Source organism: Ochotona curzoniae, unplaced genomic scaffold (assembly GCF_017591425.1).
Source record: "Ochotona curzoniae isolate NIBS_2020 unplaced genomic scaffold, NIBS_Ocur_1.0 contig_832, whole genome shotgun sequence".
Lineage (NCBI taxonomy): Eukaryota > Metazoa > Chordata > Mammalia > Lagomorpha > Ochotonidae > Ochotona > Ochotona curzoniae.
Genome location: NW_024466580.1, coordinates 4,403,753 through 4,419,430, shown reverse-complemented (window position 1 = coordinate 4,419,430; position 15,678 = coordinate 4,403,753). Strand labels below are relative to the sequence as shown.

General features: G+C 46.4%; 1 protein-coding gene across 3 annotated transcripts in view; it reads left to right on the top strand.

Moving 5' to 3' along the window:
• The first annotated feature begins 13,008 nt into the window (after positions 1–13,008).
• The window catches only part of APLP2 (amyloid beta precursor like protein 2), a 68,663-nt gene continuing 65,993 nt past the window's right edge, over positions 13,009–15,678 (top strand). For all 3 annotated transcript variants that reach the window (XM_040992666.1, XM_040992665.1, XM_040992664.1), the window contains exon 1: positions 13,009–13,170. In XM_040992666.1, coding sequence (XP_040848600.1) covers positions 13,072–13,170 — 99 coding nt within the window. In that variant the 5' untranslated portion in view covers positions 13,009–13,071. The remainder of the gene's footprint in view (positions 13,171–15,678) is intronic.

Here is a 15,678-nt window from a genome sequence, read left to right as displayed (position 1 = left end):
GGGAAAGCAGTCGAGTGTAGTTGGGACCCTGCACCCGTGTGGGAGACCCGGAAGAAGTTCCTGGCTCCTGGCTTCAGATTGGCGCAGCACTGGCCTTTGTGCTCACTTGGGGAGTGAATCATTAGACGGAAGATCTTTCTTTCTGTCTTTCTTCTTCTCTGTATATCTGACTTTACGATAAAAATAAAAAAATAAATCTTAAAAAAAATAACTAGGGAAGTATTGAAGGTGCCCAACTCATAGAAATGATAAGAGGTGTGCTAATCACCCTTATTTGATCATTATGCATTATATACATATACAGATTTATAAATCTGCTCCTCATAAACATTATATGATAATTTGAAAATTTAAAAATATTTAAATAGAGATGGTAATGACTATCCTGCCTGCTTTTAATGAATAATTATAAATAAGACAAACAAAATCAAGAGTAAAGTGGGCCATTACTTCCCTTCATTTCAAAAGCAACACATTTTCATTACAGAAAATTTGAGAACACAGAAATGTGGTAAAAACAATACTACCACTACTTATAATCCTGTAATCTTCCCAAAATAATTTGCTGCTTTGTTTTCTTTCCATCTGCTTCAAAGTGGATCATTAAAATTCCTTTACCTATGCAGTGTGCATTGTATTTTTAATGAACAGTTTTCCATGGTTTTTTTCTCATTTTGTATTATTTTCCTAGTTTGGCGTCGTTCAAATGAAACAAGTGAGCTTTTTTTTTTTTTTAAATAAGAAATGAGATAAGAAGAACCAGAAGGAATTGGAAGTTGAAAAGCACACAGGTAGGAGTTCCTATTGTCATATTCTCTCTGCCGCTCAATAGACATCTACCACCACTGATGACCAGCACGGTTACCTGCTGTTCTGAACCCTCATTAGAAGCTGAGCTAAACATGTATACGGATTTGTTCGTCTTTATGACATTGCATCTAAAAGGGTTATCTCTCCTCCTGTTTCACAAAGGGAACACTGAGTTTTAAAGAAGTTAATACCTAGTATTCCAACTCTGAACCTGTTTGAGTATGTTATTTGTCCCCTTCCTTACTTCTTATGGAGTGTATAACACTCTCATGGAGTGTACTTCTTACGGGGCAGTGTATAACCTCAAGATCACTCATATTTCTTTTCTGTTGTTATTTTTGTTTATTAAGATCACTCACATTTCTTATTCCCTTGCTCAAATGCAGGCTCTCCTTGCATTCTCACTGGATTTACTGCTATAGTCCTGATTTGTCCATTAACATTCCTATATGATATTAAGCTATTGCATGCTTCCATGTTGATATTTAGACAGGTGCCTCTACTTGGCTGGACACTTGCTAGCAAGAGCCACTTTTCTTTGTCAAGGTAATTTACATCTTTTCAAACTAAAACATTTTCTCCTTTGGGAAGCTTTCCTTGTTATCGTAGCTCTTATAAACTTTGAACTCAGACCTGTCTTTATTAAACAGATAGAGAAGATAATCTTAATTACCTTCATACCCCAAGCAAAGTCCATGGATCATAGCAGACGCTAAATAAATACCACTGAGTGAATTTCTGTATGGTTTTGGTATAAATGCCTGGTCACAAAATGCTGGTTACATTGTTACTAAAATATATGCTGTCTGTGTTTGCAAGCAATGAATCTCAACTGAACTTGAACTATGGTTATGCAACAAGGTGGAGGAATCCACCATGGGGGGAGGGGTATGGGAGGGGTGGGGGAATCCCCAGCACCTATAAAACTGTATACTACATAATACAATGTAAGCAACAATATAAAAATAAATAAATAAATAAATAAACTGAAAAAAAAATAAAATATATGCTGTCCAGAAAAAGGACATGTTTTTCTGGAGCCTATTTTTTGTATAATGTGTTTATAGCATGCAAAGTACAGTGGTTGGTTAAAAAGAAAATACAAGGTTAACTCTATTTTCTTATATAAAACTACATTGTGGCCAGAGTTGGAGTCTGAATCTTGTTGTGCTTAGTTTTGAATTCCTAATTTTCAAGGCTGATGGCTAAGATCTACTCAGAGATACAAGGATGATAAGGATGTCTGGAAACAATGACACAAGTAAAATCAATAAGGAGATGAGTCCTGTGCAGCAAGGAAAAGTCTTGTGGTGTCCAGCTTAGTGGCACAGTTGGTGAAGCAGCTGTTTGACATGCCAGCTGCTCTGCTTCTAATCCAACTCCTGCGCAGATGCTCGCTCTAGTACTTGAGTCCCTGCCACCCACGTGGGAGACTAGGAGGGAATTCAAAGGCTCCTGGTTTTTGCCTGACATAACTCTGGCTGTTGTAGACATTTGCAGATAAAAGATCTTCTTCCTCTCTCTCTCTCTGTCACTTACCTTTAAGATAAAGAAGTAAATCTTAAAAGAAAGAAGTGTGGGCTGGCAGAATGGGTTAGAAAGCTGTATTCAAATCTGTGATAAAGACTAGCTCACCAAAAAAACAAAAATTCTATTCAATAATGTTGTGCATTTCCTCATCTTTCAATTCCATTGTCATAGAAAAGGTTTCTTCCAGGACAGAAAGATGACCCAAACACCTCAAATTCTTGATTTTGGATGTCTCAAGATAAATAGTTGCACACCAGGTTTTCTGAGAAGCATGTACTGTATAGAAACCACCAACAATACAAATTTTCAGTGGAGGCAATTCTCAGCACAGAGGTTTATCATCATCATCATCATTGTATATTTCCTGCACTGAAAGCAGAAGAAATAATTCAAAAATTGACCAAGCAAGAACCCTGAAAAAATACGGCATCACATGTTACAGGTAGCTGAAACCATGGTCCCAGTATTGAAGTGGAACAAACCAACTAAAGTACAATGAATGAAATGGCTTCTTTCAGATCAGACTCAAGAATAACAACAGATGAAGGAAGCTGTATTGGGAGTGCTACATACTGTCAGAGCTTCTCCAAAAATGATCCGCTGCCAGAGGCAGCTTTTTCTGCAAAGCTAAGGAAAATCCAGCACCAGGGCTTGTCTTGCTCCAGTAGCTTTCACATCCCTGGTGATGTGAAAAGACCCTACCATCTTTTCCTTTTTTTTAAAGATTTATTTATTTTTATTGGAAAGGCAGATATACAGAGAGGAGGAGAGACAGAGAGGAAGATCTTCCGTTCGATGATTCACTCCCCAAGTGAGCGCAAAGGCCGATGCTATGCCAATTCAAAGCCAGGAGCCAGGAACAACTTCTGGGTCTCCCACATGGGTGCAGGGTCCCAAGTCTTTGGGCCGTCCTCAACTGCTTTCCCAGGCCACAAGCAGGGAGCTGGATGGGAAGTGGAGCTGCTGGGATTAGAACTGGCGCCCATATTGGGAACTGGGCGCCTTCAGGGCGAAGACTTAAACCGCTAGGCCACGCCGCCAGGCCCAAGACCCTACCATCTTAAGCAGGAACCTATGCTTGTCTGTGTTTTGGACTTTGTAAAACCAGTGTGCATCACGTCTGCAAACCTGTTTTCTGATTTGCAAAACTGAGAATATTCATAATGTGCTTAAAAGTTCTCTTTATCTGGGGCTGGTGCCATGGCTCAACTAGCTAACCCTTGTATGCAAGTGCCAGCATTGCATGTGGGCACCGGTTCATGTCCTGGCTGCTCCACTTCCCATCCAGCTCCCTGCTTATGGCCTGGGAAAGCAGAGGAGGGCTCAAGTCCTTGGGACCCACACCAACATGGAAGACTCAGAAGACTCAGGAGTTCCTAGCTCCTGGGTTCAGTTCTGATGCTTGTGGCCACTGCGGGGGGGGGGGGGGGGGAGGGAGTTAAACCAGCAGATGGAAGATTTTTTTTCTTCTTCTTTCAGTAATTCTGCCTTTCCAATATCTAAAATAAAAACAAAGTTTTCTTTTTTCCAAGCATTTGATTTCACACAGGCCTACAGTTCCAAATTATAATCAGTTAATTCAATATTTTATATGTCTAAATTCATATTTGAAAACAAAGATACTGACATGCATATTCGAGAGCCATATACAGCTCCCTCTGTCTAGACCCAGGTTTGGCATTGCATGTGGGAGCTGTATATTGTTTTTAAATATTTAGTATTTTGCGTACTTGTTCAAGAAAATCAGATCCCTGTTTTAGTATAAAAGACCATAGGAGGTCAAGAAAGTTCTCATAAACTCAAATTTTAAATCTTATTGCCTGTTCATTTGGTACAGGTGTACATCATGGATGTTTAAACCTGTTCTGCTTCAAGCAACTGCACTGCTTCCCTGAGATGGGATTCCACCTGCTCAGCTTCGATGGCAGACGGAACATAGCTGGGAAGTGTGCTAATCAGCAAAAAACGCCGAGACAGCTAGGTAACTCGGTGACTCTGCTCGAGTCATGTTTGGATTTTAATTTCCTTTTTATCAATTTGAACAACAAAGAGACAGAGAGAAGGAGAGGTCTTCCATCTACCCGTTCACCCACCAAATGTCTGCAGTAGCCACGGCTGAGCCTTCCGTGTGGGAGGCAGGGAGCCAATTACTGGGACCGTCAATCACCACCTCCTAGGGTAATCATTAGCCAAAAGTGGAGTCAGAACCGGAGTCAGGACTGCTGGCACTCTGATAGGGGATGCAGCCACCCTAGGAATCGGCATTCTACCAAAGATTCATTTATTTATTCAAGGCAGAGAGAGAAGGTGAGACCCAGAAAGAAATTCACTCCTTAAATGACTACAAGAGATAAGGCTGGGCCGTGCGGAAGCCAGGAACCAGGAGCTTCATCAGAGTCCAAATGCTTGAGGCATCCTCCACTGTTGTCCCAGCTGTGTTACCAGGAAGCTGGATTAGAAGTGGAGAGTTAGGACTGGAGCCAGCACCCAATGGGATGCCGGTGGTACAAGTAGCTGCTTCACCCGCTGCACCACAGTGCCAGCCTCCTGTAGAGAGGCATCTTAACTCTTGTGCCAATGGCCTGCCACCCTGAATCACGTTTTTATAATGACTTCTCTGTTTAGTACTACAAACTTTAAGGAATGTCGCAAAGGTTCATTAAAATGCAAGCAAAAAGAATGGCAAGCGATTTTGTGTCACAAACCGAGGGAGTTATACTAATATTTTCTGTTATCTGGTGGTGAGTCAGTATTGTGTGATCAAAAGACCATGCTTCTTAGAAAAGCTAGGCTAGCAGCTAAAAACCTCGCCTTGAACGTGCCGGGATCCCATATAGGCGCCGGTTCTAATCCCGGCGGCCCTGCTTCCCATCCAGCTCCCTGCTTGTGGCCTGGGAAAGCAGTCAATGGCATAATGCTTTGGGACCCTGCACTCACTTGGGAGACCTGGAAGAGGTTCCTGGCTTCTGGCTCCAGATTGGCTCAGCACCAGCCATTGTGCTCAGTTGGGGAGTGAATCATCCAATGGAAGATCTTCCTCTCTCTCCTCCTCTCTGTATATCTAGCTTTCCAATAAAAATAAATAAATCTTAAAAAAAAAAAAACCCTAGGCTTCATTTTCCTAATTTGTTGATTCAGGTTTTGGTTATTGATAAGCTACTTATTCTGTCTGAGTCTCATATTTTTTCATCTATGAAATGCAGATAATATTCATCTTGGAAGCTTCAACTGTATTCTTAGTTTCTTTCTTGACACCAGTGCCTTCTTAACATTGACAAAAACAGCAACAACAATGAGCTCTACCCATATCCCCAGAAAAGTTTCTCTATCCGTTCATTTACTCTTTCAACAGGGAACAACTAGGAAGAGACCATTGTACTTACTTGCTCTCCATCAAAAGGCACTTACAACCTTTGGTTTTTGGTACAGTGGTTAAGATGCTGCTTGAGATTCTGCATCCCATATGTAAGTGCTTGGTTCAAGTCTTGGCTTCTTGGATTTGTGCCAACTTCCTGCATATCCTGGAAGACAGCAGGGGATGGCTCGAGTACTTGGGTCCCTGCCATCCAAAGGGGAGACCTGGATGGAGTTCTAGCCTCCTAGCTCCAGCCTGGACCACCCTTGGTTGTTGCAGAATTTAGGGAGTAAGCCAACAGGCAGAACCTTTCTCTCCTTCATTCCTTCACATAGAATGAAAATCGATTTTTTTTAAATTTAAAAAATTTTCCTCCTGAAAGTAACTTTTATCTTTATAAAGAATGATCGATGACTAAGTTCAGTGGTGGCTATCTTACTACTTGGCCTTTTCTGCGTTTTAACTGTATGATACGGTGGTGAGCACTGGTTAATGAAAAAATAGTAATACTTCAGTTTTCCTTCTCTCCTACTGAAGTTCTTATTGGTTATTTCCTGGGTTCAGTTAATAACCCTAGAATAGGTTACTCCCCAAAGCTCTGAGCTTTTTCCCCAAGTAACTGCTGCACACCTCACACTGGAGACTCAGCTGGTATTTCGCATCTCAGTTTCCTCCCATCCCCGTAGTCACTGCAGGTCCCCTACTTCTGCCAATGGCATAATCATCACCATATTGTCCCAGACACCAGTTTAGGACACTTGGCAATAATTTTTACTTGTCTCCACATCTCCAATACTCCATCCCACAGACTCCCCAAAGCAGTGACTGGCCAAGACCACTGATTTTCCGTTTCCTCTCCAGCCTCAATATATCTGTTTTAGTTCATCACATTAACTTTCCCTAAGCTTGTGGTAGGCTCCCATCTGCCTCCCTGCCTGCAGGCTCTGCTCCATTCCTCACAGAGCTGTCACTCATTGCTGCCTAAAAGTCAATTCTGATTATATTGTTTTAGAGATGTATTTATTTATTTGGAAGGCAGTGTGTGTGTGTGAGAGAGAGAGAGAGAGAGAGACAGAGACAGAGAGAGAGACAGAGAGAGAGATCTTCCTTCTTCTGAGATTAGGCAGACTGAAGCCAGGAGTCAGGAACTGTAGCTAAGTCTTCCACAAGGAACCCAAGTACTAGGCCATCACCTGCTACCCCTCCCAGGCACAGTAGCAGGAGGAAACTGGATTGGAAACAGAATAACCGGACTCAAACCAGCACTTCATTATGGGATGTGGGTGTTCCAAACAGTGGATTAACCCATTGCACTACCAGTCTGCCTTCTGATTATGTTGTCAGCAGATTTCCATGACTTTTTCATGAAAATCATCCCACATTAACCATGTGTTATAAACCCTGGGCTTCAGTTAAGTACAATGCCCACATTCCTCTTACTTTCCTTGTACCTTCCCACTGCTGTGTTTAGCTTGCATTAATCCTTCCACACTCGCTGTTTTCTGCAGACATCGCATATGTACACCTTGCATATATTCCCAGGAAATTCAGATATGGCATCCTTAATGATCCTTGCCTGATGTCCTCACTTCGATGTAACCAACTTCCTCCTCTGCAAGCTCTTAAAAGCTTCCTTTCTTGAGTCATTTATGACTTTCCACCCACTACTGCACCGTGGATGCACCCATTTTATCTTTTCTTTCCGAGTGTATGGTTCACTTAGGCACACTCATTCAGCAAACATTTTTTTGAATGCCTGTCAAGCACAACCATTGTGCTAGCCTGTGTAGAATCTGGAATGCTTTCTTCAGAGCTCATGATGAACATTTGAGGATATGCATATTTTCACCTTCATTGGAACATCATAGAATGTATACATAGGTACATCAGTTTTTTTTTTTTTTGGTCTGTAATGCAAAGCATGAGAAGGCTTCTTGCAAAGGGAAAAGATTTATTTTGGCACATGGTCTTGGAAGTTCGCAGTCTAATGGGTGGCCCCATTGGTTGATCAACCGTTGCAGGTATTCTTGCAGGAAAAATCCACAGATAGCCCAGAATGTCAGAGAACAAGGGAGCAGGTGTGTCTACTTGGTCTCTTATTAAGCTACCTGGAGTAGAATCATGGGGGTTCTGTTGTAAATATCCAGTCCTTCCAACTGCCTCCCAAAAGTCCCATCTTCAAATACTGTGCATTGGATTAAGTTACCACAAGCTTAGCACTATTAACATATTTTGGGCACTTAACTTTTAATATATCGGCCTTTAGGTGACATTTAACATCCAAATCCATATGTAAAAACACAGCAACACATATATCAAAATACTATACAATACTATGTAAATATGATTTTATTGTATGAGTTAAATAATAGCTAAAAGTTTTAAAATAATTAAAAATTTTGGGCCCAGCGCGAATGCATAATGGTTAAGGTCCTCGCCTTAAAAGCATGGGGATCCCATATGGGTGCTAGTTCTAATCCCGGCAGCTCCACTTCCCATCCAGCTCCCTGCTTGTGGCCTGGGAAAGCAGTTGAGGACGACCCAAAGCCTTGGGACCCTGCACCCACGTGGGAGACCCGGAAAGAAGTTCCTGGCTCCTGGCTTTGAATTGGCGCAGCACTGGCCGCTGCAGCCACTTGGGGAGTGAATCATCAGACGGAAGTTTTTCTTCTCTGTCTCTCCTCCTCTCTGTATATCTGCCTTTCCAATAAATAAATGAATAAACAGATCTTTAAAAAAATAATAATTTAAAATTTTAATTTTACTTTATTTGAAAGATAAGCAACAGAGAAGTAAGTAGAGATAAAAGGATATATCTATATACTGGTTTATTTTCCAAATGCATATAACAACCACGTCTGGGTTGGACAGAAGCCAGGAGCCCAGAATTCTCTGTGGGTCTCTCATAAGCGTGGCAGGGACCCAAGTACACCTGCTACCTCTCTGGATGTACATTACAAGGAAGTTGGATCATATACAGGCTTTCCAAGTGGCAACTTCACCACTGAGCCAAACACCTGCCTCAAAAAAGAGATAAACATTTTTAACAAATGAATAGTTTTAAAAATAGACAAAAATTGAGCAACCACTATTTTACAGCAGTTGTGCTCAAAAGTCTCCAAGGAATTCTTGTGGATTACACAGTTCTCCTTGGAGAGCTTTAAAAAAATAAAACACAGTTGTCTCTCAGTACGTGCAGTACTGAGTACACAGGCACCTGGCAGGTACCAAAATCTACTGGTGCTCAAGTGTCTTGTACAGAATAGTGTAGTGTTCCCATATAACCTACACACATTTTCTGAACATTTCAGATCATCTCTAGATTATGTACAACATGCAATCCAATGTAAATGCTGTGTAAATTGTTATTATGTTGCATTTGAAGAGAATTCTGGCAAGAAAAATGTTTGTATATGTGCATTTGTCTTTTTTTTTCTTTAAAGAATATTTTGGTGCATGGTTGATTAAATCCAAGGATGCAGATACTGCAAATGCGGGCAGTCCCAGGTACTGATCCCTTAGATGTCTCCTGCCTTTTGGATTTAGTATTTCTGAGAATGGTGTTTAAGAGTTTATCTTATATAAGATGTCCTCATTGCATCTTGATCTGGAAGCAATTATCCAAACCCAGCTTACCTAATCTCCAAAAGGTGTTGGATAAATGATTACCCCACAAACAAGAGGATGCGGTTTGTGTTCATACACAGTGAAACATATAAACTACTCTTTTGGGGCCTGGTGCAGTAGTCTAGCAGCTAAAGTTCTTGCCTCACATGTGCCAGGATCCCATATGGGCGTCGGTTCTAAGTCCAGCAGCTCCATTTCCCAATCAGCTCCCTGCTTATGGCTTGTGAAAGCAGATGAGGACAGCCCAAAGCCTTGGGACCCTGCACCCACCTGGGAGACCTGGAAAAGGCTCCAGCCTCCTGGCTTCAGATCAATGCAGCTCTGGCTGATGTACCATTTGGGGAGTGAAACAAGAGATGGAAGATCTTCCTTGCTGTCTCTTCTCCTCTCTGTATATCTGACTTTCCAATGAAAGTAAAATAAATCTTAAAAAAGAAAAAAAGAAGCAAACTGCTCTTTTTTCCCCAACAAACAAATGTACTCTTTTAAAACAGATTTGTTTATTTGAAAGGCAGACTGAAAGAGAGAAGGAGAGACAGAAAGAGAGAAAGAGAATCAGAGACACAAAGAGAGACTTTTTCTTTTAACTTCCCAAAGGGCTACAAAGGACTGTGTCAGGCAAAGATCAGAAGTCTGGAACTCCATTCATGTCTCCCATGTGCTTGGTACAAACCCAAAAACACTTGAGTCATTTTGTATTCCTTTCCCAGGTGTATTGGCAGGAAGCAAGTCTGGAAGTGTAAGAGGTGGGACTTGAATTGAACCTGAGCTTGAATATGGGATGTCAGCACCTCAGGTAGAGATGCAGGCTCCTGCACCACATGATGGCCCCAGGGCCCTCGGCTTTGTATGCACGAATGCACAGTGTGCAAAAAGTGTATGCACATGTGTGAAAAGCATAGCACTCAACCCTGCATGTTACCAGCAGGAACGCAGCTGGCTTGAAAAATTACCAACAATTGGAAGACATACCCTTGACAGTGTCATGCAATAAAATAGCATTTTAACATCCAGAACACTGATGAGCATGGCAATCCACTTGTATTGGTGATCCCTTGGTGAGCTGAAATGCAAATAGTTTTTTTTTTTTTTTTAAAGATTTATTTTTATTATTTTGTTATTGGAATTATTTTGTTATTGGAAAGGCGGATGTACAGAGAGGAGAGACAGAGAGGAAGATCTTCCGTCCGATAATTCACTCCCCAAGTGAGCGCAACGGGTCGACACTATGCCGATCCAAAGCCAGGAGCCTCTTCCAGGTATCCGACACGCGGGTGCAGGTTCCCAAAGCTTTGGGCCGCCTCGACTGCTTTCCCAGGCCACAGGCAGGGAGCTGGAAGGGAAGTGGGGCTGCCGGGATAGAGCCGGCGCCCATATGGGATCCCGGGCGTGCAAGGCGAGGACCTTTAACCACTTGCGCCACTGCACCGGGCCCATGGTTTTTTTTTTTTTTTTTTCAGAATTTAATTGTACTTGAAGACCCTGTAAAGCCTTTTCCAAATTTTCCTCATCCCATACCGTGTTAGATCTTCATCAAGGCTACAGAATCCTTCAGGCATGGAGAGCCAGGTCCCTGCTCTCAACTCAAAACATTTCACTTGCTTTTCTGTAACATTTCGATTCTCAGAAATTTAGAGTTCTCCCAGTTTAAGTTCCTGATTTTAAGGGTGAGGAAACACCCAGGAGGGCCTCACTCATGGTTTCACAACAGAGCTGGAGCTTACACAGTCACTTGACCCTACTTTCATAGACTCTGCAACTTTAAGTTTACATATTTATGTGAAAGGCAGGATGATAGAGACAGAGATAGTTTCCATCTGCTGATTTCACTTCCCACATCGCTACAATGGCGGGGCCAGGCTAAAACCAGGATCCTGGAACTCCATTCGGGTATCCAGGGGCACACGTTCTTTCTACTGCCTGTCCGAGGGAGCTGGATTGGAAATGCAGCAGCTTTACCGGCCACGCCACAGTACTGTATTCATAAGGTGCACTATATCTTCCTCCTGCCTCCAGCATATAAGGTTTTTCATGCTCTTCGCTGTGGTGCTTTTCATATTTCACTGAATCACAGATTTTAACATCCACCCTTGACAGAGCAGAAAAACGTCTCAGGAGGTGAAGGAACTTGCCCTTCCTCACACAGCCACAACAGACATTATTCAGTCCGTGAGAACAGCTATATTCTTGGCAGTCCCAGAACCGGAACCAGCACCCAGGATAGCTGTACAGTAACACTGGTCACTGATTGGTCAAGGTTTCCCGGCCGAGGGCACTGCGATGTGACATTCCCACGTCCTGTCAGCGGTTCAAGAGAGGCATGGAAATAGAACGGTGCTTCAGAAAGCTTGTGGAAAAATGAAACTGGAAGTTCATGTTGGTGCAAATTTTCCTTTTTTTAGTGTATGCACGATTTGATTTCCCCCTGAACTTTCTGAAGGCTCCTGGAAGCCAGAAAGGCAGTCCCGTGACTCTCCAGGCGTGCATAAAATGATATCCCAGTCGCCAGACATTGGAGAGGAGCTTGCAGGTTCAGGAAGAGTCAGGAAAGGCTCCACCACCGAAGGGCGCCTGTTGTGTTAGGGGAACAGGGCTGAGCCAGCGTGGCCACGGGGAGCTGGGAAGGCAGGAGGGAGCAGTGCAGAATTCGGTCGGGGAGAGCTCTGTCCGCTCTGTGGACCTCGTCCTTCCCTGTTTGCCAGTCTCCTGGGAGTGGGTTTCTGCAGGAGATGGAACATACATGAGAGATCCCCAAGAGGAAACAAAACTGGCAGAGCAAACCTCGCGGTGCCAGCTGTGACACGGGACAGCCCAAGGCTTTTCCAGAGCCGCGGGTATGCAGTGGAGGAAGGAGGCAGAGGAAAGCCGGGCTCCTGCTGCTGATGCGAAAGAAACGCGATCCTCCCTAAACGCCCTGGTGTTTGAGGCCAGTGTGGTCCTCGCCCGCTGGCCTCCCGAGGCAGCTGGCCCTGGCCTGCGGGCGCCACGGGCAAGGCAACGCCGGGCTGAGGCCTACAGGGACCAGAGGTCGGCAGCCTGGAATCGCGGCCGAGAGCGCACCGGCGGGGCTGCGGGCGGAGCGCGGGTGAGGGGCGCGCCCTGCGAGGGGCTCGCAGGACGCCGAGGGCTGTCCCGGCTTAGTCCTTCCCTCACTCTCCGGCCTTGGTTGGTGGTGTTGGGGAGACGCGACCTTCGGAACCCCGCACCCCCGACGCGTCATCCTGTTCCGACCAAAACCGTTTCCAGAACCGAAAAGAGGGCGGTACCCGCAAGAATCCTACAAAAAATATCCCGCAGAGGCGGGGGAGCGCGTGCTCGCATTGGGAGGCCGCAGGCGCACCCAGGCCAACGCAGGGAGGAGAGGCGCGCGGGGTGGCACCAGGCCGGAGCCAGTGCCACCCCCGCCGAGTCGCGCCCCCCGACCCACCCCGCGCACAGCCGCGCGCCTCCGGACCTCAGGGTCCTCACCCGGGGCCGGCGCAAGGCGGCCGGGGGCGGGCCCGGTGCGGGCTGTTCCATGCCTTCATTGGCTGTGGGCTCAACAAGGGGCGATGCCCTGAAGGGTTCTGCGAGCTGGCATTGGACTCCGCAGAAGGAGGCGTGGCTGGTTGAAGTCAGTTCCGGTTGGTGTAAAACCCCCGGGGCGGCGGCGAACGGGCTTCAGATGCTTCTGGGTGGTGGTGGGGTCAGCAGACCTGTCCGTGCGTTTTCAGCTTGCGAGCTTTAGCGCGAGAGCAACGCGACGAGGGATGGCGGCCACCGGCACCGCCGCGGCCAGGGGCAAGCTCCTCGTCCTGCTGCTGCTCGCACTCACGGCGCCCGCCGCGGCACTGGCCGGCTACATCGAGGTAGGGACCGGGCGAGCGCGCCCGAGCGCCGTGTCTCTGGCTCCCCGGTGGAGCGCGGCCTTCAGGCGGGCAGCCGGGCTGGGGGGCGCGGCTCGGGGGTTCCGGCGCTGCGACGGGGCTGGCGCGTCCTCCTCCGCCCTGCTTGGCGCAGTACTTAGCGCTGGAGGTCGGACTGCCTCCCCCGCCGCCGCCGCAGAGGCCAAATGAAAGGCGTCGGGGCTGCGGGGGGCGGCGAGCCAACCTCAGCTCTCCTCCCGCGCGGCGCCGCCACATCCCCCGGGGACCCCGCGCCGACCTGCCGCTCGCCTTGCCCTCTCCCCCGGGGACAAAGCGAGACTCAGCCGTGCGCTCTGCGGCCCCGCGGCTCGGACCTCGGTGCGGCTCCGGGGGGTGTGAAGAGTGTGTGTGTGTTGGGGGGCGGCCGCATGGAGACACCCCCCTTTGGCTGTCTGGTGCGGCGGCGGGCGCAGCCTCGGACGACCAGGTGCCCTTGCCTTTGGGGATGCGGCTCCGAGCCGGGTGGGAACGCGCCCACGCGGGGAGCCTGCTGCCTGCCACTGGCGCTCGCTCTGCAGGCATCGGACAAGGATTCTTAAATACGGCTCCCCCCCACCCCACCCCCAGCAGAAGAAAAGTAGAGGAAAAGCCCTCTGGAGTGCGCATGACCTGTGGTTTTTTTGTGTTTTTTTTTTTTTTTCGGGGATTTCTGGCGAGTTAGAATGCGTTGTAGGAACTCCCTTAAATCGTACTTTCGGCGGCGGGATCTCCGTGGTCGGGTCCCCAGGGAGCCCCACGCGCATCCTGGTGCGGCCAGGTGGGTGCGTGGCCTGGCCCCCGGGGTGCTTGGCGGGAGTTCAGGTCGCTGCAGGAGGCGAGGAGGTAGGGCTGCTGTGAGCTTTATTTTTATTCCCGTCTCCAAATAGTGCTTGAGCTGTGGAACCGGAATGTGTGTCTTTGACGTAGTTAATTTCTTATCTCCGTTCGCTGTTTTTTTGTTGTTTGTTTTTTTTTCAAGGCACTACAGTTGGGGTTTCTGAGTACTTAGCTAATCACAAAGCCGAGACTGGGTTTGATTGAATGAATAGGCATTGACTGAGCGCTTACTAACTAGGAAAAAGCCGAAGGAAGTAGGCATTCGCTGCTGCAGGATGTTTAGTTGGTTCTCTGGGTCAAATACATCTTACTAAGCAGAGGGGGGGAAAAACCGCTCTGAGGGCGCGACTGAAAATGTCGTATTCATCCTTCTTAAAGCTTACTGACCCCTGCCTGAAGAGGAAAAAAGGACTTCAGCGTTCAATAGAAAGTTACTGGTTAGGTACACAGGCTTTTGATCCGTGATCCTGGTAAGGGGTGGCTTTGAAAACAAGTTGGGTGTGTGGGCTAGGAGGAAAAAACGGGTTTTCTGCCAACGGTGAGACCTACCTGGTGCAGCAAGGTGTAGGGGGCCATTGTTCCTGATTGTTGAAGATTTCTTCAGGCCCCGAGTTGCTAAGAAAGGCTTCTTCAGCGGCGAAGAGGGTTTTCTCTAAGATTGAAGCAGAAGCTTCTGTGCTGCTGTCGCCGGAGAAGACAGGATGGGATGGGGGTGACATTTGATGGTCAGCCATCACGTTGAGCACAGGAGCTGAAGACAAAGTAGGAATTCCGCCTATCCACAAAATGGTTTTTAAATGCTTTTATGGTAACTTCTGTTCCTTGTCGCTCTATTTTTGTCCACACCTAATAAATGCTCATTTAAGCTTTTTGTTTTGCGTTCAGTCAAGTTGTTACAGTTCTCTTTCTGTGTTGAATTTGATTTGGTTTATTTGCTGTCGAGTGCCACAGAAGCCTCAATGTAGATGAGAATGGCCTAAATCGGGATGTCTTTGGGTAGGCCCTGATTGAGATTAGCCAGAGGGCTTCTGGCCAAATCCCGGATCAAGTTGCCTGGCACGCTGGCATGGAGTTAGTGATTGGCGAATTTTTAGTGTTGCTTGCTGTTGACTAAATTAATCTCTTACACCTGTTAAACGCCCCCACCTCTGTTAAGGTCACTTCCTCCCTTAAATCCCAGACAAGTTGTCAGTGTGTGCGCGTTCTGGCAATCAGACGGCCCGACGTGTGCTGTGAAATTCCCAGACCCTGCGGGGTCGGTTGTTGGTTGGGTGGGTGTCGTTGGCCAGAGCTGGAGTTCATTCCGCCACGCGTGAAAGTAAGAGGAAACCCAGCCCCCAGTTAAAACGCGACAACCAGGCAGGAGAGAAGGCTGTGCGTGTGCACTTCTAAAAGGCAGTGTGGGGGCTTCTAACGGCTTTGGAGAGATGCTTTGGTAATACTTCTGTTGGCGAATCCATCTCTGTTTCTTTGTAAGTGTGCTAAAAAAAAAAAAAACCTTGCTAAGCTTAGTGAATTGTTTTCTCAGTCAGTTCCGTCTTTTGGGTTAGGCATTGGCTGTTTTCCATTGCAAGCTGGACTGTGCCCTGTGAACGTGTTAAGCTTGCAGTTTGACTGAGAAATGAGTTTTCCATC